Here is an 18,802-nt window from a genome sequence, read left to right on the forward strand (position 1 = left end):
AACACCTATCTAGCCAGTGACAATTCTTCCCTAATTCAAATGCTCTTTATGTCTACTTTAAGAGATGGTTAAGATACACCTAGTAAGTACTATAAAGTGTTTCTGATGTACCACATGTATGTGTGCAGGATGGGGAGAACCTTATACGGGGCCTCAAAAAGGGGAGTCTTCATCATGGACAGATCCTGCGGTGGACGTCGGTACATCTGCATGGGGAAAGCCAATGGATTCCGGGTCAAGCTGGGAGGATCCAGGACGAGAGAACACCGGAAATGGGTGGAACTCCCAACATCAGCACAAATCTGGTGAGACTCTGAGTAAAACTATTATTAATCGGTTGGTTAATCGGTAACTTAGTATATTTGAAAAAAATTTGCAGTCTTTTTGATGTATCGGATACATGTATATAACTTTTTTTTTTTTTTTTTTGAGGACAGAGTGGTGTTTTACAATAACAGGGAGAGAAATCATTATTGTTCCTAATATGTCTGTCATCATGTAGTCTTTTCCTTTCTCTTGATGATGCAGGACCGAAGCCTGTGCAGAACAGCTGGGATGGGGAGATGGCGATGCCTGCTCCCTCTAACTGGGGGGAGGAGGAGGAAGAGGTGGAGATCGGCATGTGGAATAATAACACACCACAGGAAGTGAATCAGTCAGGAAACTGGTCCTACTCGAAGAAGGTCCCTCCAAAGGTAGCTACCTAGGGATGTATGCCATATGCTCGTGTTTATTAGCTTGTGAAGGACATCCAGAAAACTTACTTTAGATTTTATATTTCAAAGGGAAATTTGATTTTTTTTTTTATTTTTTGGTCCACTATAAAGAATTTCTTTTGGCTCACCTAGAAAAGCAATCATTCTAAGCTCAGTGTTTGCTTATAACTTTAGTTCTTTTTTTTCTTTTTTTTTTTTTGGATTAGATTTTTAGGTATGCACTTTTATTTAAACAAACGTGGCTTAACATAGTCACTATGTTTTAAAAACAAAATGTTAACCTACTGTAAACTATATTGGAGTGCTAGTGAAAATCAGCATCAAAATAATCATGTTTAATATTTGCAATTCTTGATCGGGGAGGTTCCAGCGGAATACACACAATAGCCGATGAGCGCAATATACTTACTTACTTTATGTATACTTTGGTATTACATGTAACCTTTGTGTGTGTACGAGTGTTTTATATACGTTTGTTCTTGACTGCTATTTGTAATCATTTAATCTTTTCCTTCCAGATGAACAAAGGCACTGGGAAGCCTGACGATCCATGGATGAACCAGTTTGTGAAGCAGTTCAACAGCATGAATTTCCCTGTAAGCATGTTTTCTTTTAAAAAGCCTGTAAAGCCCATTTCACACATCAGGCCCTGAACATGGCTGGGTTGCATCTTGTTTTGTCCAGCACATTCAGGCACAATGGAAGTTAGGAAATGATGTCAAACGTGCGGAATGGAGACCGATGCCGCTTGGCACATTTGCTCAAAACACTGTGTTAGCACTGCTGATTGCCTAGTTGACTGATTTGAGTCTTTTGCTTGTATAAATCTTTCAGGTTTCTGCTCTAGTTGTTGTTGGTTAGATTTCAGAAAGATTTTTGTTTAAACAAGGATTTCATTGCAAACTGTGTGGTGCTGGTGAACAAGAAGCTCTGTATAGCTTTCATACAGCTTTGCTGCGGATATAGTTAGTTTTTTTTTGTTTGTTTTTGTTTTGTTTTAGTCTGAACTAATCCAATCTGTTTGTGTTATTTGTAGAGGGATTCTGAAGACTCCCTGAAGAGCAATAAGATGGACATGCCTGCAGGTAAGTGTTGTGACTTCTTTTTATTTATTTATTTATATATTTTTTTTAAGATTTTAAACACGAGTAAAAGCCATTTAGAATTTGTATATAGCCCTTGTTCATTTTTTTTTTCTTTTAATGTTTTTTATATTTAGATCTTTTGTATAGTATATTTTATATCTTCCTCATCTTCCTTTTATGTACAGGAATGATGGATAAGAGAATGGATGTGGATAAGCATAGTGTTAACATGCCATCAGCCTCACGCCACCCGATCCACAAAGATCCGTCGCCCATCGATCGCAACTCGTACATGGAGAAGGTCAGTGTCAACAGCAGTGCCCTGTTTCTCTGCTTCTCCCTTCAGCCTAGTGCTTTTGTAGCGCCCTCTGCTGTAGGTCATATGCTTCATGTCCATTTTTCCCGCTAGACTTGTCTGTTCATGGCTGGATTAATCAGTGTAATAAGACCTTTGCTGCTGTTACATTTTGGGCTTTTCATTAGACCGTGTTTATAAAGGCTGTTTGTTACACTGGGTTGAGTTAAAGTTGACATTTCGGGTTATATAAAGCAACATGTCAGCTCTTGGGGTATTATTTAGGAGTATTTTAAGAATCGGTTATTGCATTCTGCAATTTTTAATATATATTACTATATTACTATACTATATTACTATAGACATTTCAAAATGTGCAGCATTTTGCATATGTTTTACTTGGAAGGAAGCATAAAAGGCATTTTGTCACATTTGAAAGCTTGATAGTTAAAATGCATCTGAACTCACTGATCATTTATTAATAGACTCCTTTCTTAAAACACTAACATATAATAAAGTGCGATATATCAACACCCCAGCTTGGCACTAACTCTCCGCTTTTTCTCCTGTGTTTTGCTGCTTTCCTCTTCTGGCTTTTTCCCTTCCTTGTCTGTGCCTTTATCTGTATTTGCCTTCAGCTGTCTCTACCCTGTGGTAACTCTGTAGTGGATGAACAACAAAATGCACAAAGCTTGAGCTTTCCCCTCTCTAACTCTGCTTCAGGCAGGCAGGTGAGTCGCCGTCTGAGCTCAGGCTGAAGTGTAGGAGTTCTGACCCTCGGCTGGTCTGAGAGAAAGTTCATGGCTTTCACCGATGTTTGCATTTGGTGTGTTGAAGTTTTGTTTCATTTTGTGTTTTGCAGAATGTAAACATGTACGGTGGTGGACACGCAGCAGCACAAGGCCGAAACTCCCAGCAGCCTCCAGCACAACCTCTGAACTCGACTCAGTCCAATTTACGCAACCAAGTGCCTCCTCCACTGCTCCCCTCTCAGGTACATCGTCTGTCTTCTGGCATTATTTGTCATCATCAGTTACGATTATGGTGCTTCTAAATATTGTGAACATTTACTGACCAGTTTATTTAGCATCTGTTATCAGTTTATAACTAAAGTTTATGATTGGCTGAATATTTTGACAAAGATGGTGTGTGGGTCTCTCTCTCTCTCTCTCTCTCTCTCTCTCTCTCTCTCTCTCTCTCTCTCTCTCTCTCTCTCTCTCTCTCTCTCTCTCTCCCCCCCCCCCCTTTTTTTTTCTTTTTCTTTTGTCTCTCTTCTCCCCCCCTGCATTGCTGCTCTGGCCAACATCTCTCTCTCTCTTTCTCTCACTCACTCACTCTCTCACACACACACACACACACACAAATGCCACCACTATGTCAGTGTCCCTGCTGCCCTGAAAATGGTCTAGCACTTAAATAGCATGTATCAGCTGTCTTGTCTGTCTTTTGATAAATGGGCTCGGCGGGCCGAACAACAGCTGGGCTGTATTGTACAACGGCACAGTGAACTGTGGTCTGTGAGCTTTGTAACATTTTAAATTCATAATATCTTTAACTTACTTTCTATACTTACCTTTTTTTCCCCTCTTAAGGTCCCTCCGTCATTGTTAAAGTATCCACCCAATAATGCCGGTCTGAATACAATTTTTGGCCCTCAGCAGATGGCTATGCTCAATCAGCTCTCTCAGCTCAACCAGCTCTCTCAGCTCAATCAGATAAATCAGCTACAGGTAAACCAACCCTTTTTGTTTAAGAGACATTTCATTTAGGTCTTGGAAATTACCCATAGCACCGTAGATGTTAACATTATTGTAGGTGAAGGAATTCTATAGTGTTTTTTTTTTTTGATAGTGTGCCATTAAAATAAAGAATATATAATAAAGTATGTATGTATGGCACACTTTAAGTTATGTGTAACATTTAATCCGCTGAGCTCAACACCACTTTTGTGCATGTTTCAGCGTCTCCTTCAGCAGAAAGCTCAGAGTCAGAGAGTCATGACTGGCAACAACCGGCAAACCCAAGAACAGCAGGTGAGTGTGATTCCACACTAATCATAGGGTTTACAAACTGCCTTGGACTTCTCAGTCAGCTGTCATTTATTGTGTGGATAAGTTAAAGGTGGGGTGTACGATGTTTGAAAGCCAATGTTGACATTTGAAATCACCAAAACATACATACATACATGCACATACATACGTAACACAGGCAACTAATGGAAAGAAACGTGTCTTTAATCATAGCTGAAGGGAAGAACAATACGATTGCAGATAAACAAACAAGCAAAAATGACACACAAGCATAATCATGCAAAGGATGGCATATATTAGTTCTGTGAAACAAAACAAAACCAACATTACTCACCTATCGAGAAGGAAAAAAAGCGACCTTGGCGTCCCATCGCAGGCCTTCCCGCTCCTTCAGTTCTCTCCAGCGCTGGAAAGCTGATCCTATATTAACACGGGTCCTGCTTCTTGCCTTATCGTAAGCATTTCTTCGCTTAATGTTTTTATCCGCCATGTCAATGTTTCAATCGCATTCTGCTACAATGTCCGACATGCGTGCTGAACACACTCACCGCCACATACTGACACGCCCCTTTCTGCTCATTGGCTACACGTTTGTTTTGGTTTTTTTTTGTTTGCCAGCCCAACTCAGTTTTCTGAAGCATTTCTCAAACATCGTACACCCCACCTTTTAAGGGCCATGTGCAAAATTGGTATTCTTCCTTATTCCTATCTCACGACACAGACTTTTATCACTGATATTGCATATAGTCTGAATATGGAACCGAAGCAGAAGTTTTAATTCAGGATGATTCCTTGCAGGGTCGTGTTTTTCCTGGAGGTGCCATGGTCCCGCCTCCTCGTCATGTGGATCCACCCCTGCTGAAGCAGCACTCCCCACCACAGCCTGCATCACTGCACCAGCCCAAACCCTATATGGACAACTTCATCAGCCTGAACACACCTGACTTGCACAAAGAACACGCACTCAATTCTTTCACCAACTTCCCTTTAGGTGGGTAAACCTGTTCAGACAAGCAGCCTGATTGTAAAGGGTTTGCTATAAGTATGTTATACAGAACGTTTCACACGTGCCTTGACCCTATCTTCCTGTCCTCCCTATAGGCTTGGCCTCAAACTTGAATGTAAACAGTCCTGACATTGGGAGTGTTGGGTTCAAAGAGCCACAGTCCCGTCTCAAGAAGTGGACCGCAATGGATATGTCTCTTAACACGCCACTTGATCAAAACCCCAGCAAACCTGGTGAGGGGAAAACTTACAGCTTTGTTTGTATTTGTGTGCCACAGAGTTTGTGACTGCAGCGTTTTTGTATGCTGGCATGATTTAAAACTTTCCGTTTATTGCATTTCCATCACGGATTTATTGTTTAGTCACTGCCTGAGTCGCGTGGTATGGGGCAGTTATAATTTCAGATGCCCTTGGACTTGTCCTTGTAATCCACGTTTGACACCGCTGTACTGTTGGCCGTTCGTTTTCTTGACAAAAAATGCTGCACATTTGTTGAGCTTTGAGATTCTATAAATTCAAGAGTTGTACAGTATAACGAAACATTATCAGACACAAAGACAGATTATGATTTATTTTGCACATAGTATGTACATGGGAAATAATTAGCATCAACGATATTCTATTCCATAGGTGCTATGTCCTCTCTGAGGATTGAAGACCCTCCCTTTGGTCCGTATGACTTTATAAACTCCAGTAATTCTCCCATCAGCCCTCCCGGTTCAGTGGGGGACGGCTGGCCCACTCGTGCCAAATCACCTCATGCATCCTCTAATGTCAACTGGCCACCAGGTTTGGATGCCATCATTATTTATTTATCTACATAGGGTGTAGTGTAATGGTACGGTGCATCTACAGTACATGTAGAGTTAAAACTCATTTACATTAAAATCTTTTTTAATCACGTGCAGATCTACAGTTGGCTAAACATGACTCATCTGAGAGCATCATAAAAATGACAAGAATATTATGAACGTCTGTTTTGTAGAGTTTCGTCCCGGTGAGCCATGGAAAGGATACCCGAACATCGACCCTGAGACAGACCCGTTCGTCACTCCTGGCAGTGTGATTAACAACCTCTCCATTAACACAGTGCGGGATGTTGATCACCTCAGGGACAGGAACAATGGTAAAAGCTTGTTTAACACTAGGACTCTCAGCACAATGCAGCTTTTCTTGTAATTGTTCCACCATGATGCCTCATCTATTGATATGCACATTAACATCCACATTGCCTGAACTAAACATTTCAAAACCAATGTGCTTCTTGCATGTATATCATCATTATTACAGTACTAGTTATTACATTATTCGTACAGTACATTATTAGTACATCTTTCGGAACAATAAGCGTCCAGCTTTTCTCTGTAGCAGTTGGTTTATATATTCAGTATTGATGAGCACATGCAGTTTGACGTTACTTTGAGCAGTAATTGTGCCTCGGGTGAAGTTTTCCCACATTTCTATGTGGTTCCTACCAGTTCAGACTGGTTTGTGGAAGGTTATCTACACCTATGATGCCCTAACACGTGTTTTATCTTAAACAGGGCCATCCTCATCACTAAACACCACGCTGCCTTCCAACAGTGCCTGGACATCCATTCGTGCCTCCAACCACAGTAGTTCCCTCAGCAGTACAGCACAAAGCACTTCAGGTAGGACAGATGCCACAGTCATGAATGGTTTTATGAAAATGGATGGAGAGTCGGTTAGAGTGTAAAGTGTAAAAAATACTAAGGGCCTTTTTACACCTGGTCACTTCATGTGTTGTCTCTGATCCGATAGTTATCTGATTTGTTAAAACTGTTCCTTTTACATTAGGCCACATAAATCCGATCTTTCCACTCCCGCCCAAAATGCAAATATATTTTACCTCATTTCATGCGGTTTTCAGAATGCATTCAAAAAGAAGACTAAAAAACTTGTTACGACGGTTATGCTACAAAAACCAGCATTTACTGTTTGCTGCATTTTCGCTGGCAGCAGCATCGCATTTTAAGACCCGACGAGACGCCTGGGTGAAAGATCACCTGCGAGTGACGTACTTCCGTTTGGGAGGAGTATAGCGCTGACGTATGTGGCTTGAACAACCACGTTCATTTACACCTGTCCAGTTTAATCTGAAATGCGCCCCAGACCACCTCCTGAAGTGGTTTGAACCATCGGATTTATATCCGTCTCGAAAACGTTTCGGAGGGCATTTAGACCTGGTCTTTTTACCATCGGGTAGCTATCAGATCACAGAAAACACATGAAGTGACCAGGTGTAAAAAGTCCCTAGGTGTCACTTTTGCTGGTTATCAGATTGGCTGTATTTCTATTGCTGATTTTTCGTTACTGACCCACTCATGACAGCACTGGTTTTGTTTTGGAATGTCATGGCTGTTGTATTGATGAGTTTCACCCAGTGGCAGTGTGTAATGTCACTAATTAATACCTACTAGACCTATAAAAGAGCATCTTGTGGCCTGGAATATATAAAACACACACCTAGTGTTCATTAGCTCATTTTAACAGTAAATGCACTATAACAAATAGTGTGAAGCTGAATTTTGTCAGTGTAATGATCACTTGTGTTGTGCTGTCTCATTGTTTCTTCATGCAGCCAGAAGCAGTGACTCTAAATGGTCTCCTGGTTCAGTGTCTAACTCCTCTTTAGCTCATGAGCTGTGGAAGGTCCCTCTGTCGTCTAAAGGCGTCTCTGCTCCGTCCCGTCCCCCACCCGGCCTCACCGGGCAGAAGCAGCCCTCCTCCTGGGGCAATGGCGCACTGAGACTCGGTGCCTGGGGCAGCTCTGAACCCAGATACACTCCAGGTCAGTAGAAGACGTGCTTCAAGCTCGACATTGTATGTGATCATGTTGTATATACAAGCTCTAAAACACTGTGTTTGACTTTATGGTCACACGTATTGAATATTAAATAAATAATGAAATGTTTTTTTTTTTTCCCTAAATGTGTGAATGTGTTTTTTTTGACAGGCTCCAGCTGGGGTGAAAGCAGCTCAGGGAGAACCAACTGGCTTGTTCTCAAAAATCTCACACCTCAGGTGGTTAAATGATTTAACCCTCTTTCAAATTGTCATTTAATTATAAAATACACTTCATTTGTCTGTAGTTACATTTAGTGTCATATTATAGCCAAAAAAACACGTTAGCTAGCGCTGATCTTGATGATTTCTACAGAAAATGCCAAAGGAATGCTTTGTGGAGAAGATGAAAAAGTCTCAGTGAAAGTAGTTGTATGAAAGTGGTCCAATGATTTGGAACAAAGCACATGAGTTGTAGCTGCTGTTGTGTTCAGGTTTGTCGTTGTAGAACGTTAATCGGCAGCTTCTGATTAATCTAACTCGAGCATTCGACAGAACCGGGCAGTTCTGATCATGCGCATTAAGCACGGTGATGTTCCTGTGAGATCTGTTGTATAACGTGACCCCCTCCTGCCCTGTGTACAGAACTTTAAAGGCTTACATTTTAAATAGAAAAGAACTACGAACTAAAATGGTTACCATGACTAAAGTTGTGACCTGTGTGTGTGTGTGTGTGTCGCAGATCGATGGCTCTACCCTGCGTACTCTGTGCATGCAGCATGGTCCACTCATCACATTCCACCTGAACCTGCCACATGGAAATGCTCTTGTCTGCTACAGCTCAAAGGAGGAGGCGGCAAAGGCTCAGAAATCACTGCACATGTAAGTATAGCCTCGCGATCGTTTAGTTACAGCTAGCGATTGCAGCCAGGGCACGCGGTGACTCGCTGGCTTTTTTCTTTCAGGTGTGTGTTGGGGAACACTACGATCCTGGCTGACTTTGCAAGCGAGGAGGAGATAAATAGATTTTTTGCACAAGGCCAGTCGATGTGCGTGTCTGCGGGCTGGCAGGCGCTGGCGTCTTCTCAGAGCCGACTCTCGTCAGACGCCTTTTCCAGCGGCGGTGGAGGTGAGCTGCACCCGTCCTCCTCACTATGGGGGGCACCCAGCTACTCCAGCAGCCTTTGGGGATCCAGCGCCTGCCCCGATGGGGGCAATCGGCTCAGCAGCCCCTCCCCCATTGCTTCCTTCCTGCCGGTGGATCACATGACAGGAAGTGGCGACTCCATGTAATGCATCACAACACAACAAAAAAGAAAACCCTGTGACCTCAGCGTGGCATAGCTCATCCGAATCATGACTATATAGATTCTTTATGGAGAAAGAAAAAAAAAATCTAAAGGCACTAGTTTCTTCACTTACAAGCGTAATAATAATATTAATCATAATAAGGCGGGGTCAACCTGTGGAAGTAAGTTACGACTTTTTTTGTTTTTGATTTTTTTTTTCTTTTTTCTCTCTGCACATATGTCCACTTTGTTTTAGCCCAAAAACAAAAACATATCAGTGTGAATACTTGAATCATGCAGGCCAATACGATAATGTGAAAGGATGCGTTTTAAACCTTCCAGGTCGTGCTCTTCATGCAGACATACAGGAAAAAACAAAATCTTTCAGCTTATTCAATGTTTATCTGAATTCCATTTCTTTTCATTTCTTTTTTTTTTTTTTAAATGTGTCGTTGTTTGCTGACAATGTTTGAGCTTTTTTTTTTTTTTTTTTAACTTTGCACTGAATGTGGTTTTTCTCAGTATATAACTCTGCAATATCGAGGGAGCCGACAGTTCCAGTGTAGATGTTTACTCAAGGATGTTCTTAAAATGCGTGTGTGTGTGTGTGTGTGTGTGTGAGCGCATGAGTGTGTGTGCTCTACTATGCCTTGACGTACGCCTACCTTATCGTGGTATTGTGGAGTCTGAGATCAAGTTAAGATGCTGACCTTTAGGATTACCTGATGGTGATATTACACGTTAAATGAGTATTGCACCAATTTATCTTTTTTCTTTCTTTTTTTTTTCTTCTTTTTTTTTTTTTTTTTTTTTGTGTGTGTTTTAAAAGAAAACTAAAGAATTTAGCATTCTGCAGTCTAAAGAAACTGTAGCCACAGCTGTGACTCGCAAAAAAAAAACAAAAAACAGCACTTTGAAGATTTGGATTACTTTGGTCTTTTTTGGAGGCACCACATAGGGTTCCTCTTGTTTACAGACTTTGGATGGGGGAAACGTACGCTCATTCTTCCTTCATTTTAAATGAGTAACAGAAAATGCACAAAAACCTTTAAAAAATTATAAAATAAGGAAAAAAAAACGAATTTAAAAAAAAAAAAAACTAAAATTTTTAAAAAGTTGAAAAAAAAAAAATACAAACAAACTACAGAAACTGTTGTGGATGAAGACGATGCCGTGTATCTCTGGGAAATACTGATCAGTGTTCGGCCATGCCGTCGGTTATTCGATGTATTCCTGTCGTCTGCTCAATAACCAGCATGGTTCTCAGGAAATATAGCCAGTTTTTTCCCCCTTCAAATAAAAACCCCTAATTGTAGGAAAAAAAAAATCAACTTTTAGCACTGAAACGACTACTTGGAGCTGAGTGCGTTTATTTTCTCTGCCAAAAACCTGCTTTAAGCTGGAGACATTCTACACACCGTCGCGCTCATTAACTGCCCCACTCACTTCCTTTATCTAATTCTGCTCCTTTCTATTCTACACTTCATTCGTTTTATTAGTTCTCCTATTATTTACTCCTCTTTGGAGTTGTTGTTTTTTTTTCCCCTCCCTCTTTTAGCGTTTTATTTTTCTCTTTCTCCTTGTCATTTTGCATTTAGTTTTTTGGTCTCATCTGTTCTTCTCCCTCAGTGTTTGTTTAAAAGGAAAGAAAAAGCAGAAACTATGCATTTCCTGTAGCTCTGTGACGGAATTGCTTTTTCTTTTTTTTAAAGCTGAAGTTTTCCCAAAAGGCATTTTGTATAGCCGATTGTAGACGAACCTTCATTGTTTTTTGTTTTGTTTTTTTTTCTTTCCCCAACATCGCCACAGTCGGCAGTTCGTTTAACTTTTAAGTAATCTACATTTCATTAAAATGTTTTTTTTTTTTTTTGTTTTGTTTTTTTTTTTGTTTGTTTCCCGAAGATGATGCAACACCGTGGCTTTTTAACTGTTTACAAATAGAGTATGATTGTAATGTGTACAGGTCTCTGAAGTTCTTTTACAATATGGATCAATCTGGCTGCTCGTGTCATTACTATTATCATTATGATTATTATTATTATTATTGTCGTGTTTTTCCCTTTGGTTTCTCAGCGCTGGTGTGTCGGTGTGTGAACAGCTGGAGCCTCTGATTACGCCCTCAGAGGGGAATGTAACCTAAACACACGTGTTAGTCATGTACATAACCATTATATCGCATTGTTGATGCACAGAGATGTCAGCATTAGGCGAAGCCATGGACCTTAATGTGTGTGTGTGTGTGTGTGTGTGTGTAAGCTGTTAATGCTCCCTATTGTGTGTGTATGAGGAGAAAGATATATCCATGTTTAAACCCATGAGTATTAGCCTTTCTTTTGCGACTTTATGCTGCGTGTGCCAGTATTGAACCGTTTTAATAACCGCTTTACCAAATCGAACTTTAATCAAAAGCTTCTTTGCTGAACGATTCCACATTTCCATTAAAAAAAATACAAAAAAAGGAGAAAAAAAAAAATCCCAAAATGCCTTGCGCTTGCACTTGGTGTGAACAGCCGCTGATTAAAGCGTTTGTGCACGCAGAGTGTAGCTGTAGAGAGTGAGAGGAGGATTGTGTTGTGCTCGTGTGCACGTGTGTCATTACACCCTGCTCATGATTGTACCCTGCTGTAACACACACACTTCCGTCGTGTTACTCCTCATCTTCCGTGACATGCTGGTGCTCCAGACTTTTGCGTGCGCGCGTGCAGATTGAAGTCCACAGTGTCTGTTACACCTCAAGTGTCCATGACTACAGTCCTCTTTATCTAGAAATTAGCTGTGTGTGTGTGTGGAAAATGCTCAGCAGTGGTTTAGTTGCCTTTTTTTTGGTCCCCTCTTACAATAATGCAGACTAAATGAGTGTTGGTGCTGGTTTGATCAGTGTGTGTTCGCTTCGTCTTTATGTTCATTTATCGTTCATTATGTGCAGTGTTAATTCCACTTTACACACACTTTTTTTGTTTTTGTGCGTGTGGGAACGAACAGCAGTGGATCTTCCTCGACTTCCCCGTCCCAGTACACACACTCTATCCATATAGTCTCCGTTACACTCTTTAACTACATGCGTCCATTACTACACTGCTGTTTATTCACCCAGAACACGTGTGTGTGTGTGTTTAATATGGAGAAAAATCCTCTGAGCTTTAACAATGGTTCTGTTTTGTGCTCAATTCCTCCAACTTGCTGACTGAATCTGAAGGGGGGAGGGAGGGAGGGGGTGGGGTGCTTTGAGTCTCATAGCCACTGAGTTTCTTTCGTGTTTTTGTCGTCTTGTATTTGTGTTTGTCTGAACGAGAAAACAGTTCTGTAATCCACTGTCATGCCAAATGTAGAGAGGAAGTGCAGGAGGAAAGCGTGTGTGTGTGTGTGTGTGTGTGCGCATTCTAACTGGATGGCAATGTACAATCCCCATAATGCATAACGGCAGCCGGGTGAATGGGGTGGGGGGTGGGGGTGTAATCTGGCATAGACATTCTACTTTTGTACTGAATGATTTGTTTCTAATTGATCCTGTGAGAGAATCATCACAGTGTGTGTGTGTGTGTGTGTGGTGTTTAATTTTTATTTCTTTTTAAAACAAATATCGTTCCTACTGTTTGCAATTTTTGACTTTAAACTGTGAGAGCGTCTCGCCGTCGGTTGTCGTCGTTCCGATTCTCGATTGACAAAAACCCTAAAAGCTTTAGAAAAGAAAAAAAACCAGCACAAAGAGGCCGAACGAGAAACTCTTCCATCCTGGAGAACATTCGGAGAACGTCTATGCATCGAAGGACGAGGCTTCCATTAGAATAATGTGTGTTAACGCTTAAGGAACAGAATCAAAATAATCCCAAGTGGAATTTAAGGGTTTTTAAAGAAAAGAAAAAAATCCTTCAAACGCACGTGCCATGACTGACATCCGTATATTTTTTATTTTTTATTTTGGTGTTTTCTTCTCCAAAAATAAAGCGGGCCAGTTGTAGCAGACTTTTGGAGCATTATTCGTGTTGATGTTATTGTTAAATGTTAATTCAGCGACTTCATGACACTCCTCAGCTGCAAAAATGTCCAAAAAAAAAAAAAAAAAAGTTTTTAAACTGAAAATCCACCATTCTGGTTTTATGCTCACACAAATGCGCGCATCCTCGGTATGCACACTGCTTCGCTAGGACTGTTTTTGAAATATACAAAGATTTAAAAACGTTGCAGAAATGACCTGAGCGAGCAGGAGGTCTCCTCAGCGTCCCTGCTGCCGTCTTTAGCATCAATGTGTTTAGCTTGGGGGGGAAACTGCACTTTTTGAAGGACAATCCTTATTTGTAACGGTCATTGTTAACAATATTTAGTCGAATAATAACGAGAACACAAGGTAGAAACTCTTGTAGTGATGAATGTTTCCTCTAATGCTGTTTTTATTTTCCTCTTTTTGTTGCTTGGTTTTCGAATTAAGTGGAATAAAGCCGTAGAGTAGGTTTTTAGCTCTTTTTTTTTTTGTTTGTTTGTTTGTTTTTTTTGTTGTTGTTGCCTCTACTTGTAGACTGATTAACTGTTTGTATTGTTCTGATCTTAATATCAGAATACAAAGCTGTATAAACCTGGGTGCAACCCGCAATAAATAAATAAAAAGTCTAACATTGAACTGTCTCCTTTTTTTTCCCCTTTGCACGTCCTAACATTGTGTTTTCTCCCCTTGTTAATCACTAGAAGTTCTTTGTACTGATCGGTCATAACCGAAGGTGTCTGGACTGATCAATAATGTCCTTCCTTGCTGTAAATCTAATTTAGGGGCAAGACTGGACTTTGCAGGCCACAGAGAGGGAACCAGTGTTTGGAAGTTAACCTTAATTTACTAGAGGTTCAGATCCGGGATGCACTTATTTCCAGGGATTTCAGAACAGCGTAACAGAGATTGCGTCATCGGGTAGGCGTGGCCTATTTGATAATCTAACCCTAACCGTAGTTTTTGGTTGTTTATTTGTTTTTGAAAATAGCTTAACTATAAGATAATAAAGCATAATAGATATAAAATCTACCTGTATGACTGTGTTGTCCTTTATCCATCGTAGGTATGCTTTTTTTTTTTTTTGAAAAAGGGCGTTTTTCCAAGACCTCCAGAAACACGCCCACTTTACGTCGTGGTATCGAAACCCCTGGAATTTAGTGAATGCCGTTCAGATCCACTGACTACCTTTTCACCACAGACTCCTCACAGGTCCCAGTGTATAATATCTGAGCTGGTCACCTGAGCCTGTAGGTCTCTCCATCTCTCTGCTTACATGTTCACTTCTGAACTATTGTTACACTATTAGTCAATTAGTTAACACTGGAATTGAACTCAATATATACTTAAAGATCAAACATAATATTCTGCCAAACATGAAAAAAGGACAAGTTTTATATAGCATTTTGACTTATAAAAAGAATTTATTTTAATAATAAATAACTGCCCGACTCATTCACGTTTTGTTCCCTTGGATAGATTTCCATTCCCAATTAGCATTGAAACCATAAATACAATAATGTTGTCTACAGCCGTCACTCACGTATAATAGTGTGCGCTTTGTGTAAGAAGCTACTCACACGAGTAGTGAAACGATCCAGATAAGCGCACACTTAGAGAATTAGAAGTAGAATTTTCAGACACTGGATTATAGTGAACTGGACCAATAATATAATGGTCTAAGCACCAACTGTCCAATCAACAACTTAATCAAGTTTGAGGAAGTTAGTTAGCAATTAAAACATGTTCAGAGAGACTGGTTTGTTAAACCCAATGTGATTGCTGCCGAAAGCCTAGACAAGGCTAGAAAGTAAATGAAATCGCTCCACATTACATGTAGATGTTCACCAGAATTCAGCCAACGTCCAGATTGCAAAATTCTAAAAATAAAGCACTGATGTAGTGATTTGAATATTAAACTGATCAGTTTATTAATATATAGATTATTTTTTCATTTGGCATCAACTTGATCCAAGTCTGCTTTAAATGACCACATTTTCTTCTAAAAAAAAAAATATACAATACAATAATGTGATGAGCATCAAATCAGATACTGAGCTCAGAAACCTGGACATTGTGTATGTTAGATGACTACGTACACACACAGACCAGCATCATCATCGTCTCCATTCACCAAAGACACAATTTTTGTCCTCTTACCGTCTGGAAAGAGCTACAAGGCCATCAAGTCTCCACACCCCACACCCAGCTTCTTTCCATCTCTTTTTCTATTGTTTATCCATTTCAGTTTTATATATCTTCTATTTTTTTTTTTTTTGTAAATAAAATAAAATGTTAATTAAAACCAAGCGGTGTAAGGTGCCATGTTCAGGACACAGCTCCTCAGGAGGCAATGAACGAATCAGTCGAATCGAATCAAATTTTTCCTCATTTAAAGAAAAGACATGAGGCAGGGAGATGGAGGTAGCAGAGACGAGGATGTTGAGGTTCACTTTAGGAGTGAAGAGGAAGGACAGGAACAAGCACATCAGAGGGACAGCTCAGGTTGGCAGTTTTGGGGACAAGGTCAAAGAGGATATATGGAGATGGTTTGGAACATCTACAGAGGAGGAAGATGGTTATATTGGTAGAAGGATGTTGGGAGTCGGAGCTGCCAGGTAAGAGGTCAAGAGGAAGGTCAAAGAAGAGATACATGTGCATCTCAATAAATTAGAATGTTGTGGAAATGTTTATTTAATTCAGTAATTCAGAAAAAAAATACATTCAAATATTGACTTCACGTCTTCAATTCAATTACTTATGTGAATGATATGAAGTTTTATATGAAGAGTGTAAGGTAAGGATGAAGCTGATGAAGACCTCATGGATGACAGGGAAAAAGAGCTAGAACTGTTTTTTAGTTAATGGCTTTGAGGTGCATTTGGTGCGGTCAGTAAACGTATTTGTAGAAATCATGAGGTTATTTGATCCTCTTCAACTTGACAACCAAACAAGAGTCCCCTGTGTATTTCCCTGACGCAGTGTATTATGCCTTGACCCATTTATCTGAAATCACATCTTTACAATGGTTGTTAATAATATTGGTTAGAACATATATATATATAGCACAGTGAACTGTACTCTGGTAGAATGGGTAGGTGAAAGCGTTGACTTGGGTGGTGACTTGAACATCGTCTGCTTTCTGGTTTTCCCGTTGTGCGTCGCCACATTAAATCATCTGTTTCCACCTAACTCTATCCTCGGCATCCTCCGCTCTCGCACCAGTTCCCTTCATGTCCTCATTTAAAACATCCATATACAGGTGCATCTCAATAAATTAGAATGTCGTGAAAAAGTTTATTTATTTCAGTAATTCAACTCAAATAGTGAAACTTGTGTGTTTATATAAATTCACTACACACAAACTGAAGCAGTTTAAGTCTTTTAGTTGTGATTATTTGGGCTCACATTTACCAAAAATACCACCATTTCTCAAAAAAATCTCAAAAAATCAACTCAAAACACCTGTAAAGGTTTCCTGAGCCATTAAAATCTCAAGTCTCTCAATTTGGTTCACTAGGGCTACACGATCATGGGAAAGACTGCTGATCTGATCATTGACACCCTTCACAAGGAGAGTAAGCCACAAACATTCATTACCAAAGAAGCTGGATGTTCACAGGGTGCTGTATCCAAGCATGGTACAGTTTTTTTTTTCATTTGCTAAGACACACTAAATGAAACTGGGATCCTCTTGATCTTCATCATCACATTATTAGCACAGCAGAAGTCTACTCTTGCAAATGTTTTAACACTTTTTCTCATTTTTTTCACACATTTTTCACACCCTTTGTCAAAACAGTTACCACAGATCTCACTGACAGACCCCAAACTCTATTGGATTCACTGTGTTGAACAAAAGAAAAAAAAAATCTATTCACAGCTGATAGAAACTACTTGCATCATTATAAATCTCTATGCACCAGTGTGAAACTCATTTGCACAACTCTTCAATCAGCAATCAGTCCTCATCCATCTATACAAGATGGGCCACCTCTGTGTTGCTATTTGCAAGCATGGCTCAAAGAGGCCGTAGGCACGGAAGGAGAGTAAGAGGCCGTGGCAGAGGGGCCTGAGGAAGAGGAGTTTGTATGCGTGGTGGAGGAGCTGCAGCAGCAAGAGGACAAAATCGAGCTCAAGTTTCAAATGAAATTTGGGCAACAATTATTGACCATGTCATCAATCATGGCTTGTCCTTTAGAAAGGCTGGACAAAGGGTCAAGCCCATTCTGAATGGGAGCACTGTGGCATCTATTGTCAGGCTTTTTCGGAATGAGAACAGGTAATTCACAGTGTTACTGTAATGTAATCCCATTTATGTGACTGTCATACAGTGATGTCAATTTTGCTTTTTGCTTTTACTTTATAGAATCCACACATTACCACACACTGGTGGCAGAGGAAAGATATTTAGTATTGAACAGGAGTCTGCCATTGTAGATATGGTAGTGGCAAACAATGCAATCAGACTGTGTGAAATCCAGGCAGCAGTAATTGCAGATCAGGAAGCATTTAGAAATATAAACAGTGTGAGTTTGGCAACTATAGATCGAGTCCTTAAACGAAACCATGTCAGAATGAAGCAGCTGTACAGAGTTCCATTTCAAAGAAAACGAGGCACGATTCCAGTATGTGCAGGTACAGATTTCTTTATTGTAATACCTTGTTTATTATAGTTACATGCGACTGGAATAATTTGCTTTATGAATTTGCTTGAAGCTGAAGGGGCACATCGCAAATTCATTTTTGTGGATGAAGCCGGCTTCAACCTCTGTAAAGTGAGGCGATGTGGGAGGAACATCATTGGGCAGAGGGCCACTGTCACAGTGCCAGGTCAGAGGGGTGCCAATATCACCATGTGTGCTGCCATCTCCAATGATGGAGTCCCTTTGCCACATACCAACTATTGGCCCATACAATACAGAATGCCTCATCACATTTCTTAATGCATTGAAAGAATTACTGATTCCACCCGAAGAGGGAGGGCTGTTGAGGCCTGGCATGACTGTGTATGTCATAATTTGGGACAATGTGGCTTTCCACCACTCTCGCCTTGTGAATGAATGGTTTGCAGCACAGCCTCGTATTATGATGCAATTCCTCACTGCATACTCGCCTTTTCTGAACCCAATCGAGGAGTTCTTCTCTGCTTGGAGGTGGAAGGTGTATGATCACCGGCCATATGAGCAGATGCCCCTCCTGGAGGCAATGAATGCTGGTTGCCTGGCAATAGGTGCAGAGAACTGCCAGGGATGGATACGCCATGCAAGGAGGTATTTCCCTCCCCTCGGTGCATTGCAAGGGAAAACATTCAATGCAATGTTGATGAGAACCTGTGGCATAATCGTCAAGAACGAATGGACTAAATGTGAAAGATAAAATATAAATATATATATATCTTTCTTTTTTTTTAAAAGTATTTCCACCCATAAGTTTCATTTGGTAACTTTTTTCCAGTATCCATTAGAGTTTGTAAAGTATCATATTTCATATTGATGGCTGCATTTTGTATTTTGTTGTCCATTGTGTAATGATTGAATGACAGAATAAATTAATTTGACCAAAAGTTGTGGTGTTTGATGGAAATATTTGCTTTATGTT

The 18,802-nt window shown here is 40.3% G+C and overlaps 1 protein-coding gene across 2 annotated transcripts in view; it reads left to right on the forward strand.

Moving 5' to 3' along the window:
- The window catches only part of LOC132861318 (trinucleotide repeat-containing gene 6A protein-like), a 36,749-nt gene extending 22,909 nt beyond the window's left edge, over nucleotides 1-13,840 (forward strand). For both annotated transcript variants that reach the window (XM_060892786.1, XM_060892785.1), the window contains 17 exons: nucleotides 129-305; nucleotides 529-695; nucleotides 1,235-1,312; nucleotides 1,753-1,801; nucleotides 1,987-2,102; nucleotides 2,959-3,090; nucleotides 3,689-3,826; nucleotides 4,058-4,129; nucleotides 4,925-5,117; nucleotides 5,228-5,365; nucleotides 5,762-5,920; nucleotides 6,117-6,257; nucleotides 6,676-6,783; nucleotides 7,734-7,943; nucleotides 8,109-8,176; nucleotides 8,679-8,818; nucleotides 8,902-13,840. In XM_060892786.1, coding sequence (XP_060748769.1) covers nucleotides 129-305; nucleotides 529-695; nucleotides 1,235-1,312; nucleotides 1,753-1,801; nucleotides 1,987-2,102; nucleotides 2,959-3,090; nucleotides 3,689-3,826; nucleotides 4,058-4,129; nucleotides 4,925-5,117; nucleotides 5,228-5,365; nucleotides 5,762-5,920; nucleotides 6,117-6,257; nucleotides 6,676-6,783; nucleotides 7,734-7,943; nucleotides 8,109-8,176; nucleotides 8,679-8,818; nucleotides 8,902-9,229 — 2,414 coding nt within the window. In that variant the 3' untranslated portion in view covers nucleotides 9,230-13,840. The remainder of the gene's footprint in view (nucleotides 1-128; nucleotides 306-528; nucleotides 696-1,234; nucleotides 1,313-1,752; nucleotides 1,802-1,986; nucleotides 2,103-2,958; nucleotides 3,091-3,688; nucleotides 3,827-4,057; nucleotides 4,130-4,924; nucleotides 5,118-5,227; nucleotides 5,366-5,761; nucleotides 5,921-6,116; nucleotides 6,258-6,675; nucleotides 6,784-7,733; nucleotides 7,944-8,108; nucleotides 8,177-8,678; nucleotides 8,819-8,901) is intronic.
- The last annotated feature ends 4,962 nt before the right edge of the window (nucleotides 13,841-18,802 follow it).

Source organism: Tachysurus vachellii, chromosome 18 (genome assembly GCF_030014155.1).
Source record: "Tachysurus vachellii isolate PV-2020 chromosome 18, HZAU_Pvac_v1, whole genome shotgun sequence".
Classification (NCBI taxonomy): domain Eukaryota; kingdom Metazoa; phylum Chordata; class Actinopteri; order Siluriformes; family Bagridae; genus Tachysurus; species Tachysurus vachellii.